The following is a 27,987-nucleotide window of genomic DNA, read 5'->3' as shown; positions in this document are numbered from 1 at the left end:
TTTTTTTTTTTTCAGACTAATTTTGTGGGTGTTTCCTTGGAAAATAATATTTTTGAGTGATCCCAAACTTTTGAGTGGTAGTGTATGTAAAAAAAAAAAAAAAAGTTACTTGAAATAATTTCTTGAGATAGATGGACAGACAGATTTAGGTTCTTCCCATAGTGCATCAAGGTGCCATCTTTTCCCTTAGGTAAGTGACACAACGATAACATGATTCTCCAGATCAGGTCGCCTTCTCCCATTGCTCCACGGTCCAGTTCTGATGTAGGCAAGCTGTGATGCTCTGTGTTGTGTGTCCAGATGTGCGTGGGACATCAGTCAGCATTGCGAGCCCGTGATCTTGTCTTCAGTTCACCGGTTGTTCTTCCATAGAACACTTTTGGTAGATACTAACCACTGCACGCTGAGAAATACCCCCACAAGGCCTGCTGTTTTTCGGATGCACTGACCCTGTCATCTAGCCATCACAGTTTCGCCTTGGTCAAAGTCTCGGATCCATATATTCCTGCTTCCAACACATCAACTTCAAGAACCAGCTGTTCACTTGCTGCTTATTATATCCCACCCCTTGACACAGCAACCATTATAAAGATGATTATTCACTTCACTTGTCAGTGGTTTTAATGTTATGCCTGACTGATGTAAAAGGATTGTAAAAAAAATTGAGACAAATCAAAATGGTGAGCTACTTAAGTGAGAATAATGACTTCTGGAACTAATAAATTAAGATTAAATAATGGGCTAAGTTGAAATGATGGATTTGTTTGTTTGTTTGTTTGTTTGTTTGTTTTACCAGCCCTTTCCCCGTTTTTTTAAATATGCTTTTTAACATGTTTTGGACATGTTTGTTAATGTAATATAGGTTCTCTGATAAGTTGTGTCCTGCTTCCTGGGCTTGTAGCTGTAAGATGGCGGGGATGGTGACCTGCTCAGGGACAGGTTTATTTTGGACAGGAGGCAGAACCGATATGATATGAGCGCCTCAGCCATTTGTCAGGCTGCAGAGGAAAAGAGAATGAGTGTGTGTGTGAGAGTGCGCGTGAGTGTGTGTGTGTGTGTGTGTGTGTGAGGGTGGTGGAAGGGGGGGGGGTAACGTCGTGCTCGATTTCCAACACCACATTCCGCTTGTTCTGGACACTCACCTCCTTCATCACCTCCCTGTCCACTCCTGCGCGCGCGAGCGAATCCACCGCTTTTCTAGCCTCGTTTATTTTATTTTATTGTGTTCCCCCCACGGATATTCTGTTGGATATCTCTGGACTTCATGACAGATATCGGACGCGCCTGAGGAACGGTAAGACGAGATTTGTTTCCTCATGTCATGTTTGGGGAAAACTTATTAAAATCGTACTACAGTGGCGCGTGCATTAAAATAAAGTATATACGACTCGAACCCAAGTTTGTGGTGTTGAGAGTGTTGGTTCAGCAAGCAGCACGTGGGCAGGTGAGCACACGGTACATGTGTGTGTGTGTATATAAAATTTTGTTAGAAATAGAAATGCGACATAAATGTTAAAATTTAGGTTGGATTAGCTCTTAGTTCTGATGACTGTCCTCTCGCGCAGCTGATCGCGCGCCGCTTCTACAAATGGCAATAAAGCGAGACGCGCGAGGACAGCTGAGGCTATTTTCAGACACGAGCTCTAGAGTTAACGCCACAAAAATGTCACACACTGTATTATTATTATTATTATTATTATTATTATTATTATTATTATTGCCAACAAAGTTATGAATATCATTACATTGTCCACAGTGTCGCGTTAAGGATGAATATATTTAATATTCATCGTCACAATAACAATTCCCCCTACACACACACACGATATTTTTTTTCTTTTTCTCGTTATTAAACTCTTGATTGAAAATAATTGGTATGTTTCTAAAAGTGTCGATGACTAACTTTGTACTCATTTGAACACACTGTGTGTCTATAGGATTAGGGTTTTTTAACTTGTCAATTACTTACTTTAAAAGTGCAAGTGTGGTTCATGGTTTTATTATTTACATTCAGTCTGTCTAATTAATGTTATACTGCTTTTGGTAGAATGATCATTTAACCATTTTTTTGGTAGTCCATTCTTTTTGTTGTGATTCTGTTTCATATTGCATTTTTGTCCTTTTCTTAAACATGACTTTGGTAAAAGTAATACTGTATGTAATTATACTCAGCATTATGTGTTAAAATGAATAACACACCTGTCTGCGTTATTTGTTTGATTATAATATAGCACTATATTATATAAATTGTATTCATTTGTAAAGAATTACCTTTTGTTTACACAGACCTTCTGTGTTTCCTAATATTCTGGCTTTGTGTTTGCAAATCTTGATGGTGTTTTTAGACCAGTTTCATTTTCCATATTTCCTGCAGTTCTGGCAGTTATTTCACCTCACTATTTCACTCTTATTGATACAAGGTGATTCTTGTGTATTTAATGCATTGGTCTGCTGAACTGGTACAAACCTAATTTAAAGGTGATGACATTCCAAAATGAGATATTTAGAAGAGCAAACAAGAGTCTGATGTATCCATAAGTCTTTTTCTTAATTGGTGAAAGTTCACTCCCTTAGACAAGAAATTCATGCCAATAAAAATAACTAACATTTAAAAACTATTAGCTATGTAAAATACCCCCCCCCCCCTCACCCCACCCCAAAACTAATGACCATTTTCTTGGATGCAGGAGCCAGTTATGGACCAGAATCTCTTTGGAGGAGCCCCTCGGTTCCTGACCCGGCCCAAAGCCTTCTCCCTGAGTGTGGGTCGAGATGCTACCCTCAGTTGCACCGTTGTGGGAACTCCTGTTCCTGCAGTCACCTGGGAAAAAGACAAACTGCGCATTTCCACTGGAGGGCGCTTCACGACGGTAGAAGATGGGGATGTGTATCGACTCACCATCTACGACTTGACGCTGGAGGACAGCGGGCAGTACATGTGCCGTGCCAAGAATAATGTCGGTGAAGCTTACGCGGCTGTGACCCTGAAGGTGGGTCCACCGGCGGCAGTGGTCGATCGGGCGCCGGTGTTTACGGTTAAGCCCGTTTCTACCAGAGTGGGTTTGGGTGGTGATGTTACCTTCTTCTGCCGCGTGGCAGCTCACCCTGCTCCAAAATTTGATTGGGAGAAGGACGGACGTTATCTTGGTGAGACCAATCGCATCAAGATCACGTCGGACAACGAGTCCAGCTCCGTGCGGATTCAGAGCGTCAGGAACATGGACAGCGGCACTTACACCTGCCGGGCTCAGAACTCCATCGGTCGAGGGCAAGCCGCTGCCGCTCTGGTGGTGGACGCACAGGACCCGCGACTTCTCAACGCTGACAAAAGCACCTCCCTGCTGTCCCACCTGCAGAAGCGCAAAGAGGAGATGTGTAAGGATATTTCTCTCTTCCGCACGGCCGAGAGCTACTCCCAGTCTTTCTCATCCTCGTCTAATATCATGGAAGGGCTTAGCAAGTTGAGCCTTGCCTCCGAGCAGGAGCAGCGAGTCTCGGCTTTGGCTAGTAAACTGCCCAAAGGCGTCTTCACCCGAACCTGCACGGTGACCGAGGGAAAGCACGCCAAGCTCAGCTGCTTTGTCACCGGCCACCCCAAACCCCAGATCATCTGGAGGAAGGATGGGGTGAACATCGTTGAAGGTCGTAGGCACGTCATGTATGAGGACCAAGCAGAGAACTTCATTCTCAAAGTCCTGTACTGTAAGCAGAGTGATAATGGCCTCTACACCTGTAACGCCTCTAACTTGGCTGGACAAACCTACAGTGCGGTTCTGGTCACAGTGAAAGGTAAGAGACCCCAGAGCCGTACTATTCAAAGCTTGTACTTTCCTATAGCTGTTTGAGTTTAGGATTCTTGCAATCAGGTTTGTGGACCTGTAGATTTGTTTGTCTGGCAGAAAAGTCAGTTCACTGAAGGGGAAAGGACGCTACACTTGTTTCCTGGTAGTGCTTACTTTAATTTTATGGCAACTTTATCTGGGTGAATTTGCAAACTTTAATCCTAGAAGTCGCGAGATGCCAAAAGGTTTTTTTTTGTAGGGATAACTGAGGATAAAAAAAAAATTGTAAAGATAAAATTGTGTGCCTGTGTGGTCCTTGGAGTTTTTGTTGTAAAATTTGTTAGCACCAATTCTTTTTATATATTTTTAATTTTTTGTGGCGTGGGTTCCGCTTTTTATACTTTTTATTCCTCTCTGCCTGCTAGGATGTTCTGTTTACCAAAATCAACACCTGTGTGTGTTACTAAAACCTCTGCTAAAAGCTGGTTTATATGAAGTATGCTTCTGATACATTAGTTTCTATAGTAACAACTTGCACAGGGGCTTGTACAGCCAGCACACCCTACACATAAATAAATAAAAAATGTATGTCTTTGTTGATCTGGTAAAGTTTTCTAGAGGCAAAAATTTGTGAGGGGAGTCCAGTGTCTGTACAGACAGAGGTAAAGTTGCAACCAAGTTTTCAGACATGGAAAAGCCTTCAGGACGGTTGAGTTTGCACTTTCATTAACATATGCAGCAAAACTATTGGCCCCCATCAAGATATTAAATGCAATATTTTGACCTTTTAAATATGTCATGAAAGCAGACATGTTCATGCATGTTAATAGTTATTGTATTCAGTGAACTGCTTGTTGTTTGTCCAAGCATAGCCACGCCTGAGATGGGCCAAGACCATGGCCAAATCCAGTTTGAGCATCTGTTTTAGAGCTTTATTATTCTCAACACACATCACTGTTTCTTAGAGTTCAAATAAATTTGTAAGTGGATTTGTTTAATGTATCTCAATGATGCAGTATTAAATATTTTTAGTTATTTACTCAAAATGTTTAGGTTGAGTCTTGGTTTAAGTTGAGAGGATTGACCAGTCACTTGAACCTAGAGTTCTTACATGAACAATTAAGTCTGAAAAGTGAATTAATTCTCCCTTTTTTATAGTAAGCTTATTGTTCAAAATTAAAACTAATACAATTATTAGTCACTTTTACATTTCCATTTATAACAGTTAGGAATAAAGAAAAACAAGAAATTAATTCTTAACTGAAACCATATGTTTCTTATTATTGCTGTAAATAAATTCTTGCTCTAAAATCTTTCATTTTCTTGAAGGGTCCCACTAATTCCGGCTTTAAGAGCACTATATACTTTGCTTTTAAATAATCCTAAACCTTTGCCTTGCATGTTTGACTGTCTTAATATTAATATTAACAGCTTTAATATTTTACTGTTTATGTATATAAAAAAGCACACTGAAGCAATTAATCTTTTTGTTAATAAGTGTGCAGGTGTTTAACTGAAGGATAACTATACAGTTTGCAGTTCGGCAGCGTATCGTTGAGATGGTGCAGCACATCCCTGAGAGGAGTCACAACGTAATCTTATCCCGTCATCATTCTTTCGGATGGTGTCATGTTGCAGCTATTTTTTGTACGTGTCGATTTGTTTGTGCTTGTTGAACACGGTCACTGTTGACTCGCTATCACCAGACACCAGAGCTTTTCCCACAAAACGTTTTGTGCTGTTTTATTAATTATTTTGTTTTTAGTCTGTTTGATTATCTATTACACACCTAACCAGAGGCAGCAACATAAAAATAAATGCCTTAAATATCCAGAAAACCACGTGTTGTTTAATAATACATTCAGCATGCATTTGGTTGCTAGCCAGTGATGTCTGTTCTCTTCTAGAAGTGTCAGTTCCAAATATTCAGGTATGATGCAGTTAGCACATTGGGTAGCACATTTGGTAAAGGTCACAGTAACTCACTCCTCAAGCAAATGTCAGCCACACATCCCTGCCAAAGTCAGTGCAACGTCAGTGATGTTTTAGATTATTCCAGAGTGTGAAACACTCCTTTGCTGACATCACTGTTTCAGTATATTGTAACATGTTTAGAAGTGATCTTTGCTACTGTCTGAAGACATTTTTTCTTGAAATCTCTTTTCAGTGAAGGATATTTTATCCCACAACCCTGATAACTTCTTGATTCTGATTGGTCAGAATTTGATTTCCTTCTCCATTTGAATCCATTTGTTATTGCTACTCTAGTAACAGCCATTTCACAGCGATGTATTCTGTGGACGCTTCGTATCAATGGTGTAATGTGTGGAGTTGTTGATATTGTGAAAATTTCTGTAAGGATATCTTTATATAACGATTAAAGAAGTCTCCAGCATGGGCTCGTACTAACAGTTTAGTTTCCAAACAAATCCTGAAAGCAGAGTTGATGCTAAATTTAGTAGTTTGGCACGCCACAAGGGCGAAAAAGAGTTGCTTGCAGGAGCAGATTCCCCATTTGATTTCCCGCTGTGGTAGCCCATTCAACTAAGGGTTCAATCGGATGCTTTGCTGCTCACTGGATGCTGTCTGTGTTATATTGTGCACAAACTCTAAAGATGGTTGTGTGTGAAAATCTCAGATGAGCAGTAGTTTCTGAAATACAGTTGGAACCTCAGTATAAGAAATTCCCATTAGTAATAATGTAAATGCAGATAATCCGTTCCAGCCGCCCAAAAATATGAGCAATATTACCATTAGAAGCGTATGTCTGTACGGCTGCTTACAAAGAACTGACCCAAGGCAAGCATTCCATGTCACAGCTCCTCACAGGAAGTCGTGCCACCAAGCTTGGGCTAAAAAAATAGAACAGATCATCCACTCCACCAATCTGTCACGAAACGCCCGAAAAATCACCAAGCTTTTGAATGCATGCAGAAGGCAACATTGGTATCATGGGTTGAGTCTTTCCAAACAGCTTTTGCTGACTGAAAAAAAATTCATAAAAATCATAAAAGTCTTCTGCTTGGCTTTCCACTGACGCAAACAAGTTTTGAATAGCTCCTGGACATTTGCGCAACTTATCTGGCGTTCGGTCCGTTTGTATGCCGAAAATGCTTCATATGCCAATGCAAATTTAATTCTTAAGGTAAAAATTCGTAATGGCAATCTTATGTCGTGATTCAGCTGTACTCAAATCCCATGTGGTACTGACATCCATGTCATGGTCTTAAGGATCATGCCCCACCTCCTGCTGATGTTTAGTGTATTTAGCATGTTCCTCTACAGGTATTAAAGTTGCTACTTTAAGTGGTGTGTATACTTGGTTGGCTGAGTGTAAAAATATACGTACTGTACATATTTTCTTATCTATCTATAGAAAAAGACCACCGATTTTATTTTGGTGGTGGATCATTTTCAGTGTATTAGTGTGTGTGTGTGTGTGTGTGTGTGTGTGTGTGTAGTGCTGATATAAACGTATCTGATGTTTTATTCCCATGTTCAGCAGCGGACCCTGAGGAAGGACTAGACTAGCTAAATTCAGCACCCCACAAATAGTCGGCTGGTTAAGTCTACCTCATAAAGTGTCTATAATACCTTACAAAAGTTCCATTCACACTTCCGAGCATTTCTTTCTTCCCTCCAGTATGTTAATACGGTTTTTCTTCTCATAGAGCCAACAGTGCCGTTTAAGAAGAAGCTGCAGGACGTGGAGGTGAAGGAGAAGGAGACGGCCATGTTGTTGTGTGAGGTGCCCGTGGCAAGTACTCAGACCTCCTGGTTCATGGAGGAGACACGCCTGGAGCAAAGCACCAAGTACCGCATGGACCAGGAGGGCACGCTGCGTCTCCTTACCATCCACAATGTCACGACCAATGACGACGCCGTTTACATCTGCGAAATGAAGGAAGGGAGCCGCACTGTGGCTGAGCTCACTGTTCTGGGTAACATACTAGAAGTTCATTTTAATTGTCTATACCTATTCTCACAGGTTACACAGGAGAAGTTTTCTGTAATCAGGTTTAACATATGTAATGAGTCTCCAGTGTAAACACTTATTAAAGTCAAATGTAAAGCTGGAAATTTCTTCTCCACCCGTTTCCGAAAAAGCCTGTTTTCCGTTTTCTCTGTATCATAGCAAGCTGTGCATTTTTGTGACACTGTGTGCATCTGCATGCTCAGGAAACATCACCAAGAAGTTGCCCAGAAGGACAGTTGTGCCGGTGAGCGATACGGTGATCTTCTGTGTTGAGCTCGAGCACCCTGTTGAAGATGCTTACTGGACCAGGAATGGAGAGAAGCTGAAGGCAGACTCCAGGGTCATTATTGCTCGGACGCTTAATCAGTACACGCTCACCATCCGTGACTGCACTGCAGAGGACTCGGGTGAGGTGGCGTTCATCGCCGGCGACTGCAAGACCTCCACACGATTCTCAGTTACAGGTGAGGAAAAAGTAGCAGGTTAGTATTTGTCTTGCATGAGTATTTAATTTAAAACGCTGACTCAAGAAGTTGTCAATATTTATTGAACATATTCGATCAAATCCCAATCATTTAACATTTTTTTAAAATTCCAGGCAGGTTTTAATTTGAACCACATCTTGGAGTTGGCACTGTAACCTGAAAATTACTGTGAAAATATTAAGAATTATTTTAAAAATGCTCTCAGGGTTTTAGTATAAATATGTACTCATTTTCACATATATTTTGTTTCTGTATTTTTACATTATATATACTTTTTAAGTGGCTTTTTTTTTTTTTTTTACCACGTACATGAAAGGTGCTTTATAAATACATTTTATTATTAACACCGAGTGTTTCATTCTTGCCTAGCACCGAGGAAACATCCTCCTGATGCCCCTGTCAAACCGATTGTGTTGAACAAGACGGACAACTCCATCACGCTGAGTTGGTCTCGGCCAGACACCGAGCGACCTGTCCCCATCAATGGCTACGTGGTGGAGAGGCGGAAGGTGGGAGCTCAGACATGGGTTCGAGTTACGGGCATGGATCTTGTGTCTACCAGCCAGTACACCATCAACAACATCACAGAGGAGAGCAGCTACCAGTTCCGCATTTCAGCCGTTAACGATTTTGGGCAGAGCGCCTATCTGGAGGTTCCTGGAACATTTTATCTTGGTAAATGGGTTTTTAATTTTCACGTTGTAGTCCAGAAATGTCTTGTCCAATCACACTGATCTCGCCCTTTGTTTGTTCAGAGCCGACCGCCTCGGTGACATCAGGTCTTCGAAACTGCACCGCCGCGTCCGGCGGGGAGGCCACCTTCACTGTGGAGCTCTCTGCAACATGCTCTGGAAGTTGGACGCTCAATGGCAAACTGATCCGCAGCGGCGTTGACTACCTCATAACTCGCTCGAAGACCACGCACACGCTGGTGATCAGGCAGGTGACCGAGGCTCTGGATGGAGCTCAGGTCAAGTTTGTGGGTGGAGGATCGGAAAGCGTCTGCACTCTAAGTGTAAAAGGTAAGAAGCATACTTGAGAGTTAATGTGGAAGAAGAAATACCATGTACACCTTCTCACACTGTCCACAAATTTATTCCTGTTTTAGCTGCTCCAGCATGTTTTACCAGGAAATACTCTGAAGTGGACATCTTCACATTCAGCGCTCATTCTTCTGCCCAGCTGTACACAGAGGTCTCGGATGCCAGTGTCCAGGTATTAACAGATTCTGGAGTGGTATTATTTATTTTGTGTTTATCATTAAAATATCCATTACATGATTTTATATAACAGTGCTGTTGAATTCCAGATTCTGATTGCTCTGTGTAATAATTAAGTGTCCTATAACAAGCATGTCCAGAATTGCTGCTGGTAGAGAAATTTAATTAACTTTGCATGTCTTTGTGGCCTGAAGGTCTCCTGGAGGAAGAACGGTAATGAATTAAGGACTGGCAAAAAGTACGAAGCCTCCAGTGTGGGATGTAAACGCACGCTGACCATTCATAATGTCACTCATGAGGACGCAGGGATTTATGAGTGTGTGTGTGACGGTGATAAGATGTCCATCCAGCTCGCTGTTAAAGGTAGCTAAAGCTTTCATGAAGATTCCAAACAGACAGAAACCCACTGGTTTTTGATATCAGACATTTCCCAATGTACATTTGAAATGAAATCATAATGACCATCATAATAAAAGGTTTCTAGGCTTTAATCTTTTTTGCATATAATAAAGGGGGACATAGAGGGAATAAGAGAAATTGGAGACAAACAAAACCCTTTTAATTTGAGTAATTTCATCCAAGAAATGTATTTTATTAATCTCTCATCAGAGGAAGCAGCGAAGTTTGTGAACAAGCCCAAGACTCAACCCCTGGAGGTTTCTCCCTTGATGGGTGATGTGACACTGAGTTGTGAGGTGGCATCGCCTACAACCACTGTTGTGTGGAAGAAGGAGCATAAAGAAATAGCGGAGGACAACAGGGTGACCTTCGTGTCCCAGGGGACACAGAGAAAACTGGTTATCAAAGGAGCCAAGCAGAGCGATGAAGGACACTATTCATGTGAGACGAGAGAGGACAAGGTCGCATTCAGGGTCAGAGTACAAGGTAAAACCAGCGCTAATTAGTCTGGGAGATTAAGAAAAAGAGAATAAGAAGCAAACGGACAGAGCTAATTTCACAAAAGCAAGTGGTGCTAACAAAATTTAAATTCCAGCTCAATTATATGCAAACATTAGTTTAAGAAGTATCTGTCACCATTTTTAAATAAATGTGCAGTCTTTATGATCATTTAATGATTCTTATAGAAACACAGGCAATGTTCATGATCAGCAACGTCAAAGAGTTTAACACAATAGAGGAGAAGAAAATCAAGAGGAACAGAGTGGAGTAGAATAAAACCGAATAGAGTATTATGGTACAAAGTAGAATGATTGATCCATATGCACAGTTGATCTTTATGTACAGGCATTTGTAAACATCCTGTGTTTGGCATGGTCATTGTACATGGTCTTTTAATGCTTGTTTTTGTAGAACCTCAAGCCACATTCATCAACAAGGACACCTATCAGAAGGAGGTGAAAGTTTCTGCCGCTCAGAAAGCCACACTGAGCTGTGAAGTGTCCGACTCCAAAACTGAGGTGAAATGGTGTAAAGACGGCAAACAGCTGGTCTCCGGTAAGACTGTCCACATGGAGACGAAGGGCAAAATCCGTCAACTGGTGTTGGACAGTGTGGAGAAGAAGGATGCAGGAGAGTACACCTGTGAAGTGGGAAACGAGAAGCTGGTCTTTAAGATACTTGTGATGGGTATGAATGATTTTTGGATGGTTTTTATTTAAATTTTTGCATTTACTTTTCTACGTTTGCCCTTCTGAGCTCTGTGAGAGAATTGAGTAGAATCTATGAAATTTAAGCAAAGTAAGGTCCTATATTATAGAATGTATTTAAACAATAGAGTTGAATGGAGTCAAGCAGAACAGAGAAGCACAGAACAGAATACAAAATGGAGGGGTATAAAATAGAGCTGAATAGAGATTTCAGTATCTGAGTCTTAATTTGCAAAATCATATAACCTTAATTAAATTTACTATGGATACAGCAGCTAATAGGCTGTCCTGCCCCTCGTGTTGTGCTTAATTGTGTCCTTTTACTGTGTAGATTGTGGTACATCTAATATTAGGTGATTAACCAAAGAGCCAGGCGAAGGAATATTTATTATTTATCCAAATATTTCTTTTGTATTATGCTTAATAATAGCAAATTGACAAAGCAATTCCTTTTACTCTAACTTTTACTCACAAATCTAGAACAAAAATCTTGTTTAGGCTAATTTTTTTATACGTCATTGAAAACGCCATTTAACATCCAACCCAAACAGAAGCTCAAGCTCAAGTGACTTTCATCAACAAGGACACCTATCAGAAGGAGGTGAAAGTTTCTGCCGCTCAGAAAGCCATGCTGAGCTGTGAAGTATCAGACTTGAAAACTGAGGTGAAATGGTGTAAAGACGGCAAACAGCTGGTCTCCGGTAAGACTGTCCACATGGAGACGAAGGGAAAAATCCGTCAACTGGTGTTGGACAGCGTGGAGAAGAAGGACGCAGGAGAGTACACCTGTGAAGTGGGAAACGAGAAGCTGGTCTTTAAGATCTGGGTGGAAGGTATGGAAAAGGACCTTTTTCATTCATCAGTGTTAGTCCTAGCTGGCATGTTTCCCCTTTAGTCCCCTTCCCTGCTGCTAATTCTGTTAGGTCAGAAGGCGTTCATTAATTGTCTCTTGCTCTTATTACTTCTGGCCTCAAGGCATTTTGATGATTTTTATAGATTTCTGTGAGGAGACATTTAACTTTAATGGAAGGTATCTACCCAGCATTGCACAATATACATTATTGTTGAGTCTTGGCCTGTAATTAAAACCTCATGCAGGCTATATTTCAACTAATTAAGCCACACATGCCCAAACATTTGCCATATAGCTTTGTTTGTATGACAGTGAGCACAGGAATGAAATTTTAGTACTTGTTTAGTCCAACTCCTCCTGGCTATGCTAGCTTTGCCATAGAGACACCATAGAGAAAAACTTTCTTATGGCATGTCACAAGCTTCATTGTTTTTCATTTCTGGACAAATCTCAATAACAAAGGAGATGAGTATAACTAATACTTGTTAAGATTCAACATGCTATCCTGATGAATGCATTATATAATAAGCAAAAAAAAAACCTTTTGTTTCTTATGCAAATAAGACTTGCAGTTTTCAGTTTTCAAACATGCCTTAAAGTTAGTTTAACTGACTCATTGCATCAGTCTTCAGACTAACACCATTGGACCTTCCAATCCTTGGATTTTCCTGATCTCCTGAGTGTGTGCAGTCTGAGTGACCTGATATGCTTCTTAATCTAGAACCTCAAGCCACTTTCATCAACAAAGACACCTATCAGAAGGAGGTGAAAGTTTCTGCCGCTCAGAAAGCCACACTGAGCTGTGAAGTATCAGACTTGAAAACTGAGGTGAAATGGTATAAAGACAGCAAACAGCTAATCTCCAGTAAGACCGTCCACATGGAGACGAAGGGCAAAATCCGTCAACTGGTGTTGGACAGTGTGGAGAAGAAGGACGCAGGAGAGTACATCTGTGAAGTAGGAAACGAGAAGCTGGTTTTTAAGATTCAGGTGATAGGTAGGAAATTACCAATGTCTTATCTACTTCAGTGTTCATCTTTATTAGTAGCTATATATTCATTCATTTTCCTTATGTTTTCAATGGTGGGGATAGTAGACTGAGGTTGTCACTCCAGACTTTTCTATCCAAAATAAAGATTCCAGCTGTTCCTAGGGTACACCCACAGGTTCTCAAGCCATCTCAGAGTTAAAACTGCTCTAGTTGCCACAGGGCCCAGTGGGATGTGGTTGGAACAGATACAGCAAGAGCCAACCGGAGGTTATCTTTATAAAGTTTCAGGAACTGCCATAGTAACCTCGGCTGTGGTCTCAAAAAAGCCAGGAATTCTGGATCTGCTTCCTGAAGACAGAGGGATGTCAATTGTGTTAGTAAATTCCTCTAGAGATCTCTCTAGAGAACAACTCCTCACATTTGATCAGCAGACGTTCTGAAAGGTCGTTTTGCAAAAACATCTTTGAGGCTTTCTATGTCTCAGTTGAACCAGCCCCTCTTTACCTTTTTGTTTAAAACATATGGTCTCCATCGATGCAATAATAAAATTTAATCATTGACCTTCAGGTAAGGTGCACTGGTTACCAAGTGCACATGCAAGTAAGTGTGTGAAAAGTGTTTCAAAGTGTAAATTACTATAAAAAAAAACACCTAAAAGTACATGGCTTGGTACACGCTTGTGTTCATATCCAGGAGGCTTTTCCTCACAATTATACCCCCTAATTCTCTCCATCATCTCTAACACAAGCGTTAAAGACTATGAGCACTATGGGGTCAGTGGGTGGTATATTTTTAAGCACCAGCTCTACATTCTCCAAAAAGGCTAAATGCAATGAAGAACTTCTTGTTGCATCTTGAAAACTTGTAGAGGCAGCCCCATTTTCTGCCAAGATTAACGTACTCTGCCTCAAAGTAAGAGACACCACCCCAGTTGAGGAGTTTGGTACCAGAGCTCATACAGTCTTTTTGCGTGGCAGGCCAACTGTCTCTAGTTCAAACTTTTCTCTTACCCACTAACACTGGTTCTTTACCTCACAAAAAAGTGCCATTCCCAATGGTGGGTCTGGTAACCCTAATCCAAGAATTCTGCATGGTCTTTTTGGACTCCTCATATTTGTCTTCAGATATCACTCTTTAGCCTGACCTGTCTCCCATCAAGAGTGGCCCTACTTGGAGTTTTTAGCCCTCACTGACATAGCATTAAAGTTTTTCAAAATAAACAACCCCCACCTTCACTACAATGTGGTCTTCACCTCAGTATTGATTGGAACTGATGACAGTTGTGTTCGGAATGTGGTGTTTTTCTGTTTGGAATTTTCATTTTGTCAAATATTGCTCATATTAAACGTGACACAACTAAGAAGCAGCAGATTCCTAATGATGCATTAAACTGTCTCTTCAGAGCCTCAAGCAATTTTCAACAAGAAGGATTCCTATCAGAAGGAGGTGAAAGTTTCTGCTTTTCAGAAAGCCACACTGGACTGTGAAGTGTTTGACTCTAAGATGGAGGTGAAATGGTATAAAGAAGGCAAACAGCTGATCGCCAGTAAGACCGTCCACATGGAGTCAAAGGGCAAAATTCGTCAACTGGTGCTTGACAGTGTTGAGAAGAAGGATGCAGGAGAGTACACCTGTGAAGTTGGAAATGAAAAGCTAGTTTTTAAAATTCAGGTAGCAGGTATGGAAATAGTTTTGAATGTTTGATGTTTAAATTTTCTACATGGTTCATATGTGACTGGCGAAGATTGCATCAAGACTTTACTCAATATTTAATATACAAGTTTCCAACCACGGTCCTGGAGTCAATCGCATTTTAGCGGTTTCTTTAATCCCACAAACTCTCCTCAACTATGGAACAGCTGTTAATTAGCTGATTGCTTGAGTCGGTGGTGTTGAATGTAAGGAAATTGAGGAAAACAAATTTTCAGGCAGGTATACAGTCAGGAACAGGGTTGGGAACCTGTACGTCTGTACAGAAAACAATAGCAACCCTGGCCAGGCAACATAGCCAGCTGTCTAGGGCACTGTCTTATATGGGGCAGTCTAGAATTGCATGTAAAAGAACAGCTATTGCCTGAGTACCCGCTACAGATGTAGTTCTACTGTTCTTCAATGTCTTCATCAAGAACAAAGCCAGGACTAGCAGATTTTATTTTGCTGAGCCTGTAGTAATGTGCTTAACTAGTTAACTTGGCTCAATGTCCCTTATGTTAATCTACTGTTTTTAGCATTATATAGATTTCCATGGAACCGAACGTGGGACTGGAGAAACACGTTGGAGCTTCCACTTGCGTGGAGGGTTAATTAAGTTCTTTATGATTTTTCCACCCAGGTCTAAACCTGTTGTAGACATGATGGAACAGATGTACAAGCGGCAGCGGATTCGTCCTGTGTTTTGGTTTAGTTTCTGTACTCTCAACTCTGTACATTTAGATTATTGAATATTTATCCTTTCAGAACCTCAAGCCACTTTCATCAATAAGGACACCTATCAGAAGGAGGTGAAAGTTTCTGCCTCTCAGAAAGCCACGTTGAGCTGTGAAGTATCCGACTCCAAAACTGAGGTGAAATGGTATAAAGATGGCAAACAGCTGATCTCCAGTAAGACCATCCACATGGAGACGAAGGGCAAAATCCGTCAACTGGTGTTGGACAGTGTGGAGAAGAAGGACGCAGGAGAGTACACCTGTGAAGTGGGAAATGAGAAGCTGGTCTTTAAAATTCAGGTGGCGGGTATGTAAAATGTTTGAGTTTTTACCAGTCAATTATACATAACATATAGACTGGACTCATTTTGTAACATTGAAAACATCTGCAGCAACTCTGGCATAGGCAATTTATGCAGCTTTCCAGAGCACTGTTTAAAATGGGTAACCCTAAACCATGAACAATGGAGCTTTGCTCTTTCATAGCTTTTGCCAAATGGAGATTGAAAAACATGTTGCTCAGGCACGCAGGATGAGCAGAATGTTGTGATGTACCCATGTTGCTGTAAAATCTTAACCTGACTCAACTAATGTTTTCCTTTGTGAGGCACAGTAGCTCAATGACTTGGTATTGGGAATTCATGTATTTGTTCATTTGGCTTAGTCTGTTAATGCATTTGAACATATAATGATCTAATTAACTAGGTATTTTAAATACCAGTTTTTAGTTTTATTTAGTATTTTGGGCAACCAGTCCTGGAACTGGGCAAGCACACTAGTGCTCCCATGTGCTTGATGGGCTAGCTAATAAATTTACGATGTCTCCCACCAATTAGACATGTATCAGACAGAATTGAAGCAAATGTGCAAGTGGAAGGGATTTGTCCAGTGTTTCTATCTGGTGTATTTGACAGAGTGTCTCTCTAGGTACAGATACATCAGCGTCTTGTATAATTTTTCCCTTCAGAGCCTCAAGCCACTTTTATCAACAAGGACACCTATCAGAAGGAGGTGAAAGTTTCTGCTTCTCAGAAAGCCACGCTGAGCTGTGAAGTATCAGACTTGAAAACTGAGGTGAAATGGTATAAAGACGGCAAACAGCTGATCTCCGGTAAGACTGTCCACATGGAGACGAAGGGAAAAATCCGTCAACTGGTGTTGGATAGTGTGGAGAAGAAGGACGCAGGAGAGTACACCTGTGAAGTAGGAAACGAGAAGCTGGTCTTTAAGGTTCAAGTGGCAGGTATAAAATGTTTTTAAAAATTTGTATATTTAATTAAATAGTTAAAATATAGATGAACAAAAAGTGTCCCAGCTTGACTCATCCCATCGTATAGAAAATAGCATATTCAGCTGGCTAATATGGGATAGCATTGACCTCTATGTGAAAGAATCGCTGTTCTCCTTCAAACATGAAAAGGCAGAAGAATGGAGTAAACGTGCAACTGGAAGGGTTTTGGTTTTATTTCGTTTGTTTGTATGATTTTCATTAATTGTCCCTTCAGAACCTCAAGCCACTTTCATCAATAAAGACACCTATCAGAAGGAGGTGAAAGTTTCTGCTTCTCAGAAAGCCACGCTGAGCTGTGAAGTGTCCGACTCCAAAACTTGGGTGAAATGGTATAAAGACGGCAAACAGCTGGTCTCCGGTAAGACCGTCCACATGGAGACGAAGGGAAAAATCCGTCAACTGGTGTTGGACAGTGTGGAGAAGAAGGACGCAGGAGAGTACACCTGTGAAGTGGGAAACGAGAAGCTGGTCTTTAAGGTTCAAGTGGCAGGTATAAAATGTTTTTAAAAATTTGTATATTTAATTAAATAGTTAAAATATAGATGAACAAAAAGTGTCCCAGCTTGACTCATCCCATCATATAGAAAACAACATTCAACTGGCTTAAATAGGGGCATTGAGTTGTATGTGGAAGCTTGAAAGGATACAAGAATGGATCAGATATGCAAGTGGAAGGGGTTTGACTTTGTGTGTTTAAGACATGCCTCTACACAATTATTTGTATGATTTTCATTAATTGTCCCTTTAGAACCTCAAGCTACTTTCATCAACAAAGACACTTATCAAAAGGAAGTGAAAGTTTCTGCCTCTCAGAAAGCCATGCTGAGCTGTGAAGTGTCAGACTTGAAAACAGAGGTGAAATGGTACAAAGACGGCAAACAACTGATCTCCAGTAAGACCGTCCACATGGAGACAAAGGGAAAAATCCGTCAACTGGTGTTGGACAGTGTGGAGAAGAAGGACGCAGGAGAGTACACCTGTGAAGTAGGAAATGAGAAGCTGGCCTTTAAGGTTCAAGTGGCAGGTATGTTGTTGGTTTTTAGCATTCTCCATTAATAAATTGACAACAGCTATTGATTCATTCATGATTACAAGTCCACTTTACTCAAAAATCCTTAAATCTTTCTATAGATGCCCCTGCTAAATTCCAGAAGAAATCCAGTATAAAAGAAACTATTGCTGTGCAAGAAACAGAGAATATTGTCCTGACCACTGTAACAACAACAGAAAATGCTAATATTAGTTGGTTCAGGGACGGCGTAGAGCTGAAGGAGGGTAATAAGTATGAAATGAAGAGAGAAGGTTTGTCTCATGTCCTTATCATTAAATCCTCTGAAGCGAAGGATACAGGCACTTACATGTGTAAGACAGCTGAGGACAAGATGGAATTCCAAGTTCAGATAAAAGGTATCTGTGGTGGGGTTTTACATCTATGGAATTTAAAAATTATTTCCCGCAATTAACACTTCTTTCTTTTTTCAGAATCTCCACTGAAGTTTGTTGTTGGTTTAGAGCCAGTTTCTGTTGTCCTGGGCAGCACCATGACACTGTCCTGCCAGCTAAATCGAGCTGCAGGGGATGTGCTCTGGAGACACAACAGCAAAGAAATTAAGCCTGGCGGCAGATATGTCATACGTGCTGACGGAGCTCAACGTTTACTAACCGTGTCTTCTGTAGTCCAGGAAGACGAAGGAGAGTTCAGTTGCGAATGCAAAGATGACAAGACTAGTGCTAAGATTACCACTAAAGGTGAGCAATCCTCCACAGTCCAACAGCAGCACTGATGGTAGTTCTGGTCAAATCATGTGTTTGAGTTATAGAACATGGCGAGCTGTCTGGCGAATGTGCTACATAATCTGTGTCTAACAATAAATATTTTGCAATTGCTTGGATATATATACTTGAACTGCATTTATATTTACACAAGGTGTACACAGACATTGTTTCTGTTATAGCTCCACGTTTGGTGAAGTTCTTGTCCAAGTTGAACAATGTCGTGGCAAACGAAGGCAAGGATGCCATCTTCAAGTGTTCCATCACTCCTGCAGATGTGAGCTTGAGATGGCTGTTTAATAACGTGCCCGTCACCTCTGGGCCCAAATTCAAGATCGCTCACGGAGGCACCAGCCATTCGCTCACGATCACTGCAGTAACACTAGAGGATGTGGGAGAAATCAGCGTGGACGCTGAAGGGAAAGTGTGTAAAGCGACTCTGCAAGTGCAAAGTAAGACGTGCCAAATTTTTATACATATTTTCAGCCTGTCTCTACTTAGTCCATTAACTGGTTTGCCATTTGTGTGGCAATCAGATTACATTTACAAATAGGCTTATAAAGTTTACCATCTGTAACTTTTCCTGCATAGCAATCTACTATTTATATATTAAATTAAAACAAGTACAGTATCTACTCTACTTATGCACTATAGCTCCTCTGTAATTAGATACACACATGGATGCTACTGTAAAAACTCTGTTTATGTGGTGATCCCTCAGTGCCTGACAACATTGTGGTTTTACTTTGCAGAGCTCCCTGTAATGATCATTAGGAAGCTGGAGAACAAAACTGTCCAAGAGCAGGACACTGTGGAGCTCGAGGTTGAACTGAGTAGGCCATCCACTGAGGTCAAGTGGATGAAGAACGGCATTGTGCTGCAGCCTGAAGGGAATCTAAATATTAAAGTTGATGGAGTTAAACAGACTCTGATCTTTAAGAGTGTAACCTGCGCTGACCGAGGCTTTTACTCTTGTGAAACTCTGGATGATAAGACTCAGGCCAAACTGACTGTAGAAAGTAAGTCTTATGGTACACACAATATACACACTGCCTGGCCAAAGAAGTCTCTCACTATTTTGTTGGAAGGACTTTTGCTTTGATTACAGCACACATTCACCGTGGCATTCCTTCAATATGCTTATACAATGTCACAATGTTTACTTCAGCATAAATTCCTTACCAATATCTGAATGTGGATACAGATAATATGAAGCACTTAATGGATACAGATGGTGTCATTGTGTTACACTCCTACCTGAAAGACTTTCCAATGAATTTCTAATGATGTACCCCAATTGTGACCCTTTTAGAGAAGAAGATCCAGGTTGTAAAGGGCTTGAAAGAGATGAAAGTCCATGAACAGGAGACGGTAACAATGGAAGTGGAGCTCAGTCAGCCTGATGTGGAATCTTTCTGGACCAAAGATGGCCAAAAACTGAGGGCAAATCCCAAAATCCTCATGACAACTCGGGGTAATAAACATTCCTTGACCATGTCCCAGCTGAAGATAGAAGACAGTGGGATGATCTCTTTCCAGGCAGAAGGTGTTCACACCTCAGCAAAACTCATCGTCACTGGTACAGATCTCTCCTTAGATTAAAGTTTAAATTACAATATTTTTCTGTGAATCCTATTGTACAGCTTTATTTTATATTTTGCAGAACCTCCTGCAAAAATCCTCAGACCGTTAGAAGATGTGACTACTCCGGAAAAGGAAAAAGCCACCTTTGAGTGTGAAGTGTCCCGAGCGAATGCTGATGTGAAATGGTTTAAGGTATATAGATGATATTCTTTCATTGCAACCAGCTCTTCAAAATATAAAACTGAAAAAACAGTATCTGTAGTTTCTGAATGGTTTAATATATTACTAAATATTATACATAAATTATGTACTTACACATCCATGCACACAATGAACACGAACATATTCCTCAGAATGAAGAGGAACTGAAACCAGGAAAGAGATACATGATTCATTCCCAAGGTTGCAAGCGTAGCCTCCTCATCCAGAAGTGTACATATGAAGACCAAGGCTTGTATGTGTGCAAAACAACGGATGACAACACATCAGCCAAGCTGACCGTTCATGGTAGAGAGGAACTTTAATTTATTTAATATCTCATGTGAATCTGTGGTTTAACTTTTCAGTTTTTAGAAGCAGAGACTTTGACCTTAGGCATCAACCATCTTATTTTTTGGCTCTTCCGCAGCCCGTGATATCAAGATTATTAAGCAGCTACAGGATTTGAAAGTGACTGAGAAAGAGAGTGCGGCGTTTGTCTGTGAGGTGTCACACGACGAAGTGGAGGGTCAGTGGTTTAAGGATGACATCAAACTCAAAGCTGGGGACAACATCAAGATGAGACAAGAAGGTGAGTTGCGTTTGCGTTAATGTTTCTATATTAATGCTATAACAGCGGTTGTGTATCACAGGTTTATATAATGTTATAAATGTATAATGTTTGTTTGGTAAGGTATAAGAGAAAAACATTTCCTATGTGCTGTTGCAGCAAAATAGAAATTCTGGGTGGTAACAGTAGTGCTCATATTCATTTTTAAAGGAAGAACATATGTTCTACTCTTCAAATCCGTGAAGCCTGAAGATGCTGCTGAAATCAAGTTTGTGGCTGAAAAGGCCTCATCAGTGGCTAAGCTCACAGTCAGAGGTTGGTGCTTTAATGCAAACATGGTGTCTGTTGACTGCTGCATGCATTTTGATAATATAAATAATTTTTTTCGTGTAGTAACACAAGATCTTGTCGGATTTAACGATCTCTTTTGAGGTCTTTTGGTTCTGTACATAAGAGCTTTAAAATGGTTACAGAATTGCCTGTGAGATTCGTGAAGAAGCTCAGAGACAAAATTGCCATGTACAAACACCGGGGGCATTTAGAGTGTCAGGTGTCTCGAGCCAGTGCCACGGTTACATGGTATAAGAACAAGGACAAGATCGAAGCCAACAAGAAGTACGAGATCTCCAGCGAGGACGTGTATCGCAAGCTCACCATCAATGACGTGGACTCTGGGGACGAGGCCATGTACACATGTGATGCAGTTGATGAAAAGACATCGTGCAAGCTGCTTGTGGAGGGTAATGGCGAGGCAAAATGTTTATAATACCCAGGTTTACGTTTTGGGACATAAAAAATTAAGTGTCTCTTTACTAAATAAAAAAAAAAAAAGTCATAGCATATCGATTTTCAATGATTATAATATATATATATTAAACAATGATGCAATGTAATTTTACTGTCTTTGTTTATAGACTTTTTGCCACTTCTCATATTGGTATACATCTTAATGTTATTACAAAATCTCAAGTATGTTGGTCATATCATTTTTTAATATATACATTTCTTTGCTAGCTACAGAATTTAGGCTGTTTTCAATATAGGTGTTGTAATTAAATGTGTTATAATTAAAATGTATAAATGTTGTATAGTTAATTTTATTTCCTATGTCTTTGGAGTTTATCTTAGAATATTGACAACTCTGGCTTTAGCTAAGGTCGTAATGTAATGTCTTGATTTACAGAACAGGCCATCAGCATAGTCAAGGAGCTTAACTCGGTGGAAGTGACCGAACCGTTTGCAGCTCATTTCGAAGTGGAAATCAGCATAGAAACGATTAAGCCTGTAAAGTGGGCCTTGAACGGGGAAATCCTGAGCGAGAGCAGCGATGTTGACATCGAGAAGGAAGGAACAATGCATCGCCTCACGATTAAGAAGACCAAAGCGTCCATGTCAGGAACTGTGCAGTTCACCGCCGGGAAAAGCAAATCAACTGCTCAGCTCATGGTCAAAGGTCTCTGACGCTACAAAATCCTTAGATTTAGCTGTAAACCAAATTTATAATGTAGTGGATAATAAACTTCCATGGGGTCCTGTTCAGCAGGGTATTGTGATATGACCTGAACTGCAATATTTTATTCATCTTAGATCACAAATCTATCAGTCACTGCATATTTTATAGATAAAAAAAAATGATGCATTTTACTACTGGTTTTAGACTGTGCATATGTATGATAACCTGCTTGAACCTGTGATCTGCAGCTGTACTAATGTTAGAAATGCTGTTACAAAAAATTTATTACAGCCACCTAACCACACAATTCAACAGTGCTCTTGCCCTGGATTGCTGAAAGACAACTCTTATTTCCTCCACAGAGCGTCCTATCGAGGTGGTCGTGCCCTTGAAAAATGTGACCAGCCAAGAAAAGGCCTCAGTCAAGCTGTCATGCAGGCTGTCCGCTGTTCCTAAAGAAGTGTGTTGGTTTAAGGGTCAAACTGCTCTGGAGGCGTCCAGCAAGTATATCATGAAACAAAGTGCCGCTGAAGTGCAGCTGCTCATCCAGGCATTGAGTCCAGACGATGCTGGCGAGTATCGCTGTTGTGTTGGGACCTGTGAGACCAAAGCCACTCTCACTGTTGAAGGTGAAATGATTTCCTTCTTTAATGTTTTAAGATGTGTTAGAGAATGTGTTAACACTACTTACCTTTGAACTGGTTGGTCCACAGTGCGTAAAGTTCAGATCACCAAGAGCTTGACTGATGTGGACGTCGATGAAGGTGGTGATGCTGTGTTTACCTGTGAGGTGAATTATGCTGACGAGGAAGCAGAGTGGTTCCTCAACGACAAGGCACTGTTCAACAACGAGGTTAACAATGTTCAACATGTGAATAAGACTCATACCCTCACACTCAAGAACCTGGCACCTCAAGATGGTGGGAAGATCACTTTCAAGATTAGAGAAGAAAAGCAGACCGTCTGCCTGAATGTCAAAGGTAACATTGTTTTGGGAAACAAGGTTTAAAATGCCTTGCTGAACTTGCTGTGTTGTGGTGGAACCTGGAACAGAAATTAACTTGATTGGGAATATATACCATGAGGAAAGTCAATAGTTATTAATACACATAATTATTTCTTATTGAAAAAAAATGTGTCAGAGGGTTCTATTTTCTGATGAGAGCCACATTTGACACACTCTTGACTGTTAAGCAGGGTTGTGGTGGTACTAGAGATGGTATCAGAGACTGGGTCAAGGTTGAGGAGAAGATGTATGGAGCTAGATGTGAATAAATACACATGCAAAGTACTATTGCAAGACTCCTCTGCCATGGAACTTCTAAACACTTTATTTTGATTTTTTGATCTGCAGAAAAGAAAGCCGTTTTCCTTAAGCTGCTTGATGACGTGATTGGAGAAGAAAAAGGCACTGTAACTCTGAAATGTGAAGCCTCAAAGCCAACAGTGTCCCCGATTTGGCGGAAAGATGGCACCATCCTTTCGGCAGACCGCAAGCATGAATTGTTGCATGACGGCAGGATCCTGGGTCTGACGATCCGGGATGTTGCGCAGACGGATGCCGGGGAGTACAGCTGTGATCTTGGTACAGATCTTACGAAATCAAAGGTCACCATTAGAGGTATGATGAAAGGACAAGTTGCATTAGATGGACTTTATCTGATGACTCTCAGATTGTTATACGTTAACGATAGAATTAAACACTTATCTGTCTTTGGAGCTCAGTAATATAAACCTGTGATTTGAACACTTTCTGACTAATCAGAATCAATATTTCAACAGTGTTGTGTGTTATTCAGTATACCATTTCAGCTGATCTCCTTTTATTAACGAGTTCCCCCATCACACAGACATCAGCATTGGCATCACAAAACGCTTGAAGTCTGTGGAGGCTACAGCCGGTGAGACCTGCGTGTTTGAGTGTATCCTCTCTCGAGAATGCTCAGACGCATGCTCATGGAGCCTGAAAGGCCAACCTGTGACCAACGGAGGCCGTTTCCAGATTAGCAGCAAAGGACGCAAGCACACGCTTAGTATCAAAGGAGTGACTGGGTCAGACTCCGGGGAGCTTGTTTTCACTCTCAAGGACTTGAACTCGAGAGCAACGTTGGCTGTTAAAGGTGAGGGGTTTGCTGGGGGGGCTTTTAATTTTCAAGGCAGGTTTCTCAGCTAACTGAAATGACAATCACACCTCAGAGGGCTTTTATGTATGTTGTGTTTAATCTTCCGAAGTTTATATCTAAAGCTTCATTTCTTTTTTCCCTTCTCCCTCAGGCGAAATTCCTACTTTCTCTAAAGAGCTCCAGGATGTTAGCATTGCTCCTGGAGAAGATGCTGTATTCTTCTGTGAGCTCTCTCAGGCCGGCTTGGATGTCATCTGGTGTAAGAGTGGAAAGTCGATCCAAAAGAGTCTAAAGTATGAGATGATTCGGGAAAATAAGGTCGTGAAGCTGATTGTTCACAGTGTTACTGCTAAGGATGCTGGAGGATACAGCTGTGAGGTGACCGGTGGGCCAACCTCAAAAGCTCAACTGGAAATCAAAGGTGCTTCTTCAGTCATCTTTCTTGATACTTTTAGGTTTGCAGATTCCAGACAAAAAAAAAGCTTGACCCAAATCAGAGTTACTGTTACCATCCTGAAGTTCGGTTATTTTCATATACAAGCACATCTGTTTTATTCCTCTTATGCCACAGCAATAATTAGATTGCTGGAAAAACAACCAAACCTAAATCTAAAAAAAACTTGGCTTGGCTGAATGAAAATTGAGGCTGGTTTTGAAATTTAGCAGGTGATTCATAAGTGTTTTTTGTAGATTTCTAACTGATGTCAGTTTAATAACAGTGTATGGTAAGTACTTGAGTTCTTAAATTTTCATTTCAGTACAACACAGGGTTTTCCCCCCTTTCCCTCGATCCTTTCTTGACACCAGAGGTCACTAAATGCAAACATCAAGAGGCCCTTGGAATAGATAGATCTGGAATAGATCACTGGGTTTGTAAATAAAGGCACAATGTTTGCAGGGGGGGAAAACATGCATCTCCTTATTTGCCAATTCTCTTCTTATTCGAAACATCAGTTCTTCCTGCTGTTTTCACTCGTGGGTTGGAGGACCAGAAGGCTTTGGAGAAGGAAAGTGTTACCTGGTGCTGCGAGCTGTCTAAACCAGGTATACCGGTTCAGTGGCGCAAAGGAGAAGTAGACCTTTGTTCTTGCTCCAAATATGAATTCCGGCAAGACGGCCAACTCGTCCAGTTGATAATCCGTGACGTTGACCCTGAAGATTCTGGAGACTACACCTGTGACTGTGGAGATCAGAAAACTACAGCACACCTAGAAGTAAAGGGTAGGATTTTAGCAAATCTGGATTCCGTGTGAAGGATGACATGGCAGGTTTTTCATTTTTCTCCCCTTGAACCCCACTTCTTCACTTTGCAGCACTACCCATTCTGTTTAAAATCCCTCTGAACAAGCTGGAAGCTGAAGTGGGGGAAACCGCTCTATTCCGGTGTGAACTTACCAAACCAGGAGCACCTGTAGTGTGGAGAAAAGATCAGAAGATTCTCCAATCCAGCAACAAGCACCATTTAAGGCAGGACGGCGCAGTGGTCGAGCTAGTCATCTACAAGCTCCAGGAAGCAGACTCAGGAGAGTATTCCTGTGATTCTGGGTATGAAACGACTTCTGCCCAACTCACGGTAAAGGGTAGGAACCAAGATTCTGTCTTCCTAACTGGCACCAGTGATGTTAAATGCTCCACTTCCATTCCATGCCACCTTCCTGCATGGTTCAACTCATATTTTTCCAAATCTTTCCTTTCTAAAAATCACACACTACTTTCTATCTACCCCACTGTTTCTTTTTTCTCCCACTTTTCCTTTCTTCTTGCACGGGGCACATTTCTCACATTTTACACTACTAATTTTACCACCTGTCACCAAACCTGTCACATGATTGTGTTAGGTGTAAATGTCACTACTGGTCTTAAAGGCGTAGAAATTAGGTTTAATTACTGAATTCACATTTTAATGCTCTGCTTTGTTGAACTACAATTGCTTGAACACTTTGTACTGTAGAATCTAACTTAAGCTACTCTATATCTCTGCACTGTTGTAAGTTTTGAATTAGATGTTTTAAGCTTTTAATACACACTATATGGCCAAAAGTTTGGACATCGGACCATCACAACTATTGTCCCCATTTTTTGCCGTTTTGCTGTTACGATAACCTGTGCTCGTCTGGGAAAGCTTTCCGCTAGTTATTGGAGTGTGACAGTGCTCAGCTACGACAGCATTAGTGAGAGCAGGCACTGATGTTGGTTGAGGTCTGGGGTGCAGTTGGTGTGCCAGTTCATCTCCAAGGTGTTCAGTGGGGTTGAGGTCAGGGTTCTGTGGAGGACATTGGAGATCGTCCACTCCAACTTTTACACACCATGTCTTCATGGAGCTTGCTTTGTGCACAGGGGCACTGTCACTCTAGAACAGGTTTAAAACTCTTGTTTCCATTGTAATGCATTAGAAAAATGTATTCTTACTTTGTGGCATTAGTTTGGTGAGAAGGTCAGTTGTCCACATACTTTTGGCCATATTTATCAGGATGCATGCAATTTATTGTATTCATAAATTTAACAGGAGAATTTACATACGTCATGTGGTATTTATAATGATTCAGTTAATACAAGAAAATGTGAGTGTGTATATATATATATATATATATATATATATATATATATATATATATATATATATATATATATATATATATATATATAGATGGGGACACACATTTCTCAAACCTTGAATAAATCATTTCCTGCATATAATTTGGACAGAGAAAGCAAACATCAAAAAGAAATGTATACCTACTTTGTTGACTAGGGTTCAATTCAGTTCAATTGGTAAAATGGCCACAACTGAATTCAAGCATTCACTACCGAAGGCTTAAAATGTGTCCTGGATGATGTGTATTAAACAGAACTTGACATTACTATTGACACCGGGCTGAAGAGCTGCATCATTAATGAAGGAGATGACGTGACCTTTGAGTGCTTTGTATCTCATGACGGCGCCCAGAATGTGAACTGGGAACTTCAGGGTGTTCCTCTCCAGAGCAACGAGATGAACGTAATCCAAGTGGAAGGCAAAAGGCACTCGCTCACTCTAAGGAGCGTGACTGAGAAAGACTCGGGCACCGTGTCCTTCCATGTGGGGAGCCACACTTCGTTTGCTTGTCTCACGGTTAAAGGTAAACTCGGTCTCTGACGGCTCCACCAGCTGCAAGGCTTCGCAGTTCTCCTTTCTGTTCCTTTAATTTCCTCACCTTTCTTTGGAATAACATTACTTAAGAACTGCTATACCGAAACAGCTTTTATAGACTACTAATTAATTATCGATTAATTGTTCTTGTTTGATTCGATTAATCACTTGTTTAACCTTTTTTTTTGTTAAACAGTTCTCCCTATCCTTGCCTTCCTAACTATAACAATTAGGTTGTAATGAGTGAAGAATTCATGTAAAGGCATTCCATATTATGCCACAGCAATTTACCAACTATTCCAGAGAATATTTCGTTGAAAAATAACATTGTAATTTTTATCCATTTGTAGTTACTTAGGTTTTTCCACAACGTTACAGTTCCCTTGCTAGCCTTTTCTGAAGTGCTGACACAGACATTTTTATTTAATTAAAACATTGATCTCTTTAATGTTGTGGAATGTCCATGTAACTACGTTGCTTCAGCTGTACAGTCATTCCTTTATCAGCCTCTCCCTCACCATATC

General features: G+C 40.8%; 1 protein-coding gene across 11 annotated transcripts in view; it reads left to right on the top strand.

Moving 5' to 3' along the window:
* The first annotated feature begins 1,122 nt into the window (after window positions 1-1,122).
* obscnb (obscurin, cytoskeletal calmodulin and titin-interacting RhoGEF b) overlaps window positions 1,123-27,987 on the top strand; it is a 58,476-nt gene continuing 31,611 nt past the window's right edge. For 4 of the 11 annotated variants that reach the window (XM_058398117.1, XM_058398115.1, XM_058398122.1 and 1 more), the window contains exons 1-36: window positions 1,124-1,294; window positions 2,688-3,789; window positions 7,454-7,723; window positions 7,962-8,222; window positions 8,613-8,918; window positions 8,999-9,265; window positions 9,352-9,458; window positions 9,658-9,826; window positions 10,073-10,348; window positions 10,775-11,050; window positions 11,622-11,903; window positions 12,645-12,920; window positions 14,317-14,592; window positions 15,372-15,647; window positions 16,308-16,583; window positions 16,846-17,121; window positions 17,380-17,655; window positions 17,763-18,038; window positions 18,114-18,380; window positions 18,587-18,856; window positions 19,157-19,423; window positions 19,717-19,983; window positions 20,068-20,180; window positions 20,342-20,495; window positions 20,617-20,778; window positions 20,968-21,072; window positions 21,231-21,497; window positions 21,941-22,210; window positions 22,573-22,839; window positions 22,924-23,190; window positions 23,565-23,831; window positions 24,061-24,330; window positions 24,485-24,754; window positions 25,288-25,554; window positions 25,647-25,913; window positions 27,183-27,452. In XM_058398117.1, coding sequence (XP_058254100.1) covers window positions 2,697-3,789; window positions 7,454-7,723; window positions 7,962-8,222; window positions 8,613-8,918; window positions 8,999-9,265; window positions 9,352-9,458; window positions 9,658-9,826; window positions 10,073-10,348; window positions 10,775-11,050; window positions 11,622-11,903; window positions 12,645-12,920; window positions 14,317-14,592; window positions 15,372-15,647; window positions 16,308-16,583; window positions 16,846-17,121; window positions 17,380-17,655; window positions 17,763-18,038; window positions 18,114-18,380; window positions 18,587-18,856; window positions 19,157-19,423; window positions 19,717-19,983; window positions 20,068-20,180; window positions 20,342-20,495; window positions 20,617-20,778; window positions 20,968-21,072; window positions 21,231-21,497; window positions 21,941-22,210; window positions 22,573-22,839; window positions 22,924-23,190; window positions 23,565-23,831; window positions 24,061-24,330; window positions 24,485-24,754; window positions 25,288-25,554; window positions 25,647-25,913; window positions 27,183-27,452 — 9,526 coding nt within the window. In that variant the 5' untranslated portion in view covers window positions 1,124-1,294; window positions 2,688-2,696. Of the gene's footprint in view, window positions 1,295-2,687; window positions 3,790-7,453; window positions 7,724-7,961; window positions 8,223-8,612; window positions 8,919-8,998; window positions 9,266-9,351; window positions 9,459-9,657; window positions 9,827-10,072; window positions 10,349-10,774; window positions 11,051-11,621; window positions 11,904-12,644; window positions 12,921-14,316; window positions 14,593-15,371; window positions 15,648-16,307; window positions 16,584-16,845; window positions 17,122-17,379; window positions 17,656-17,762; window positions 18,039-18,113; window positions 18,381-18,586; window positions 18,857-19,156; window positions 19,424-19,716; window positions 19,984-20,067; window positions 20,181-20,341; window positions 20,496-20,616; window positions 20,779-20,967; window positions 21,073-21,230; window positions 21,498-21,940; window positions 22,211-22,572; window positions 22,840-22,923; window positions 23,191-23,564; window positions 23,832-24,060; window positions 24,331-24,484; window positions 24,755-25,287; window positions 25,555-25,646; window positions 25,914-27,182; window positions 27,453-27,987 lie in introns of all 11 variants that reach the window. The other 7 variants (XM_058398120.1, XM_058398121.1, XM_058398113.1 and 4 more) reach the window with 5 other exon arrangements.

Source organism: Hemibagrus wyckioides, linkage group LG01 (genome assembly GCF_019097595.1).
Source record: "Hemibagrus wyckioides isolate EC202008001 linkage group LG01, SWU_Hwy_1.0, whole genome shotgun sequence".
Lineage (NCBI taxonomy): Eukaryota > Metazoa > Chordata > Actinopteri > Siluriformes > Bagridae > Hemibagrus > Hemibagrus wyckioides.
The sequence above is the reverse complement of the archived record's forward strand: the minus strand, read 5'-3'. Positions and strand labels throughout refer to the sequence as shown.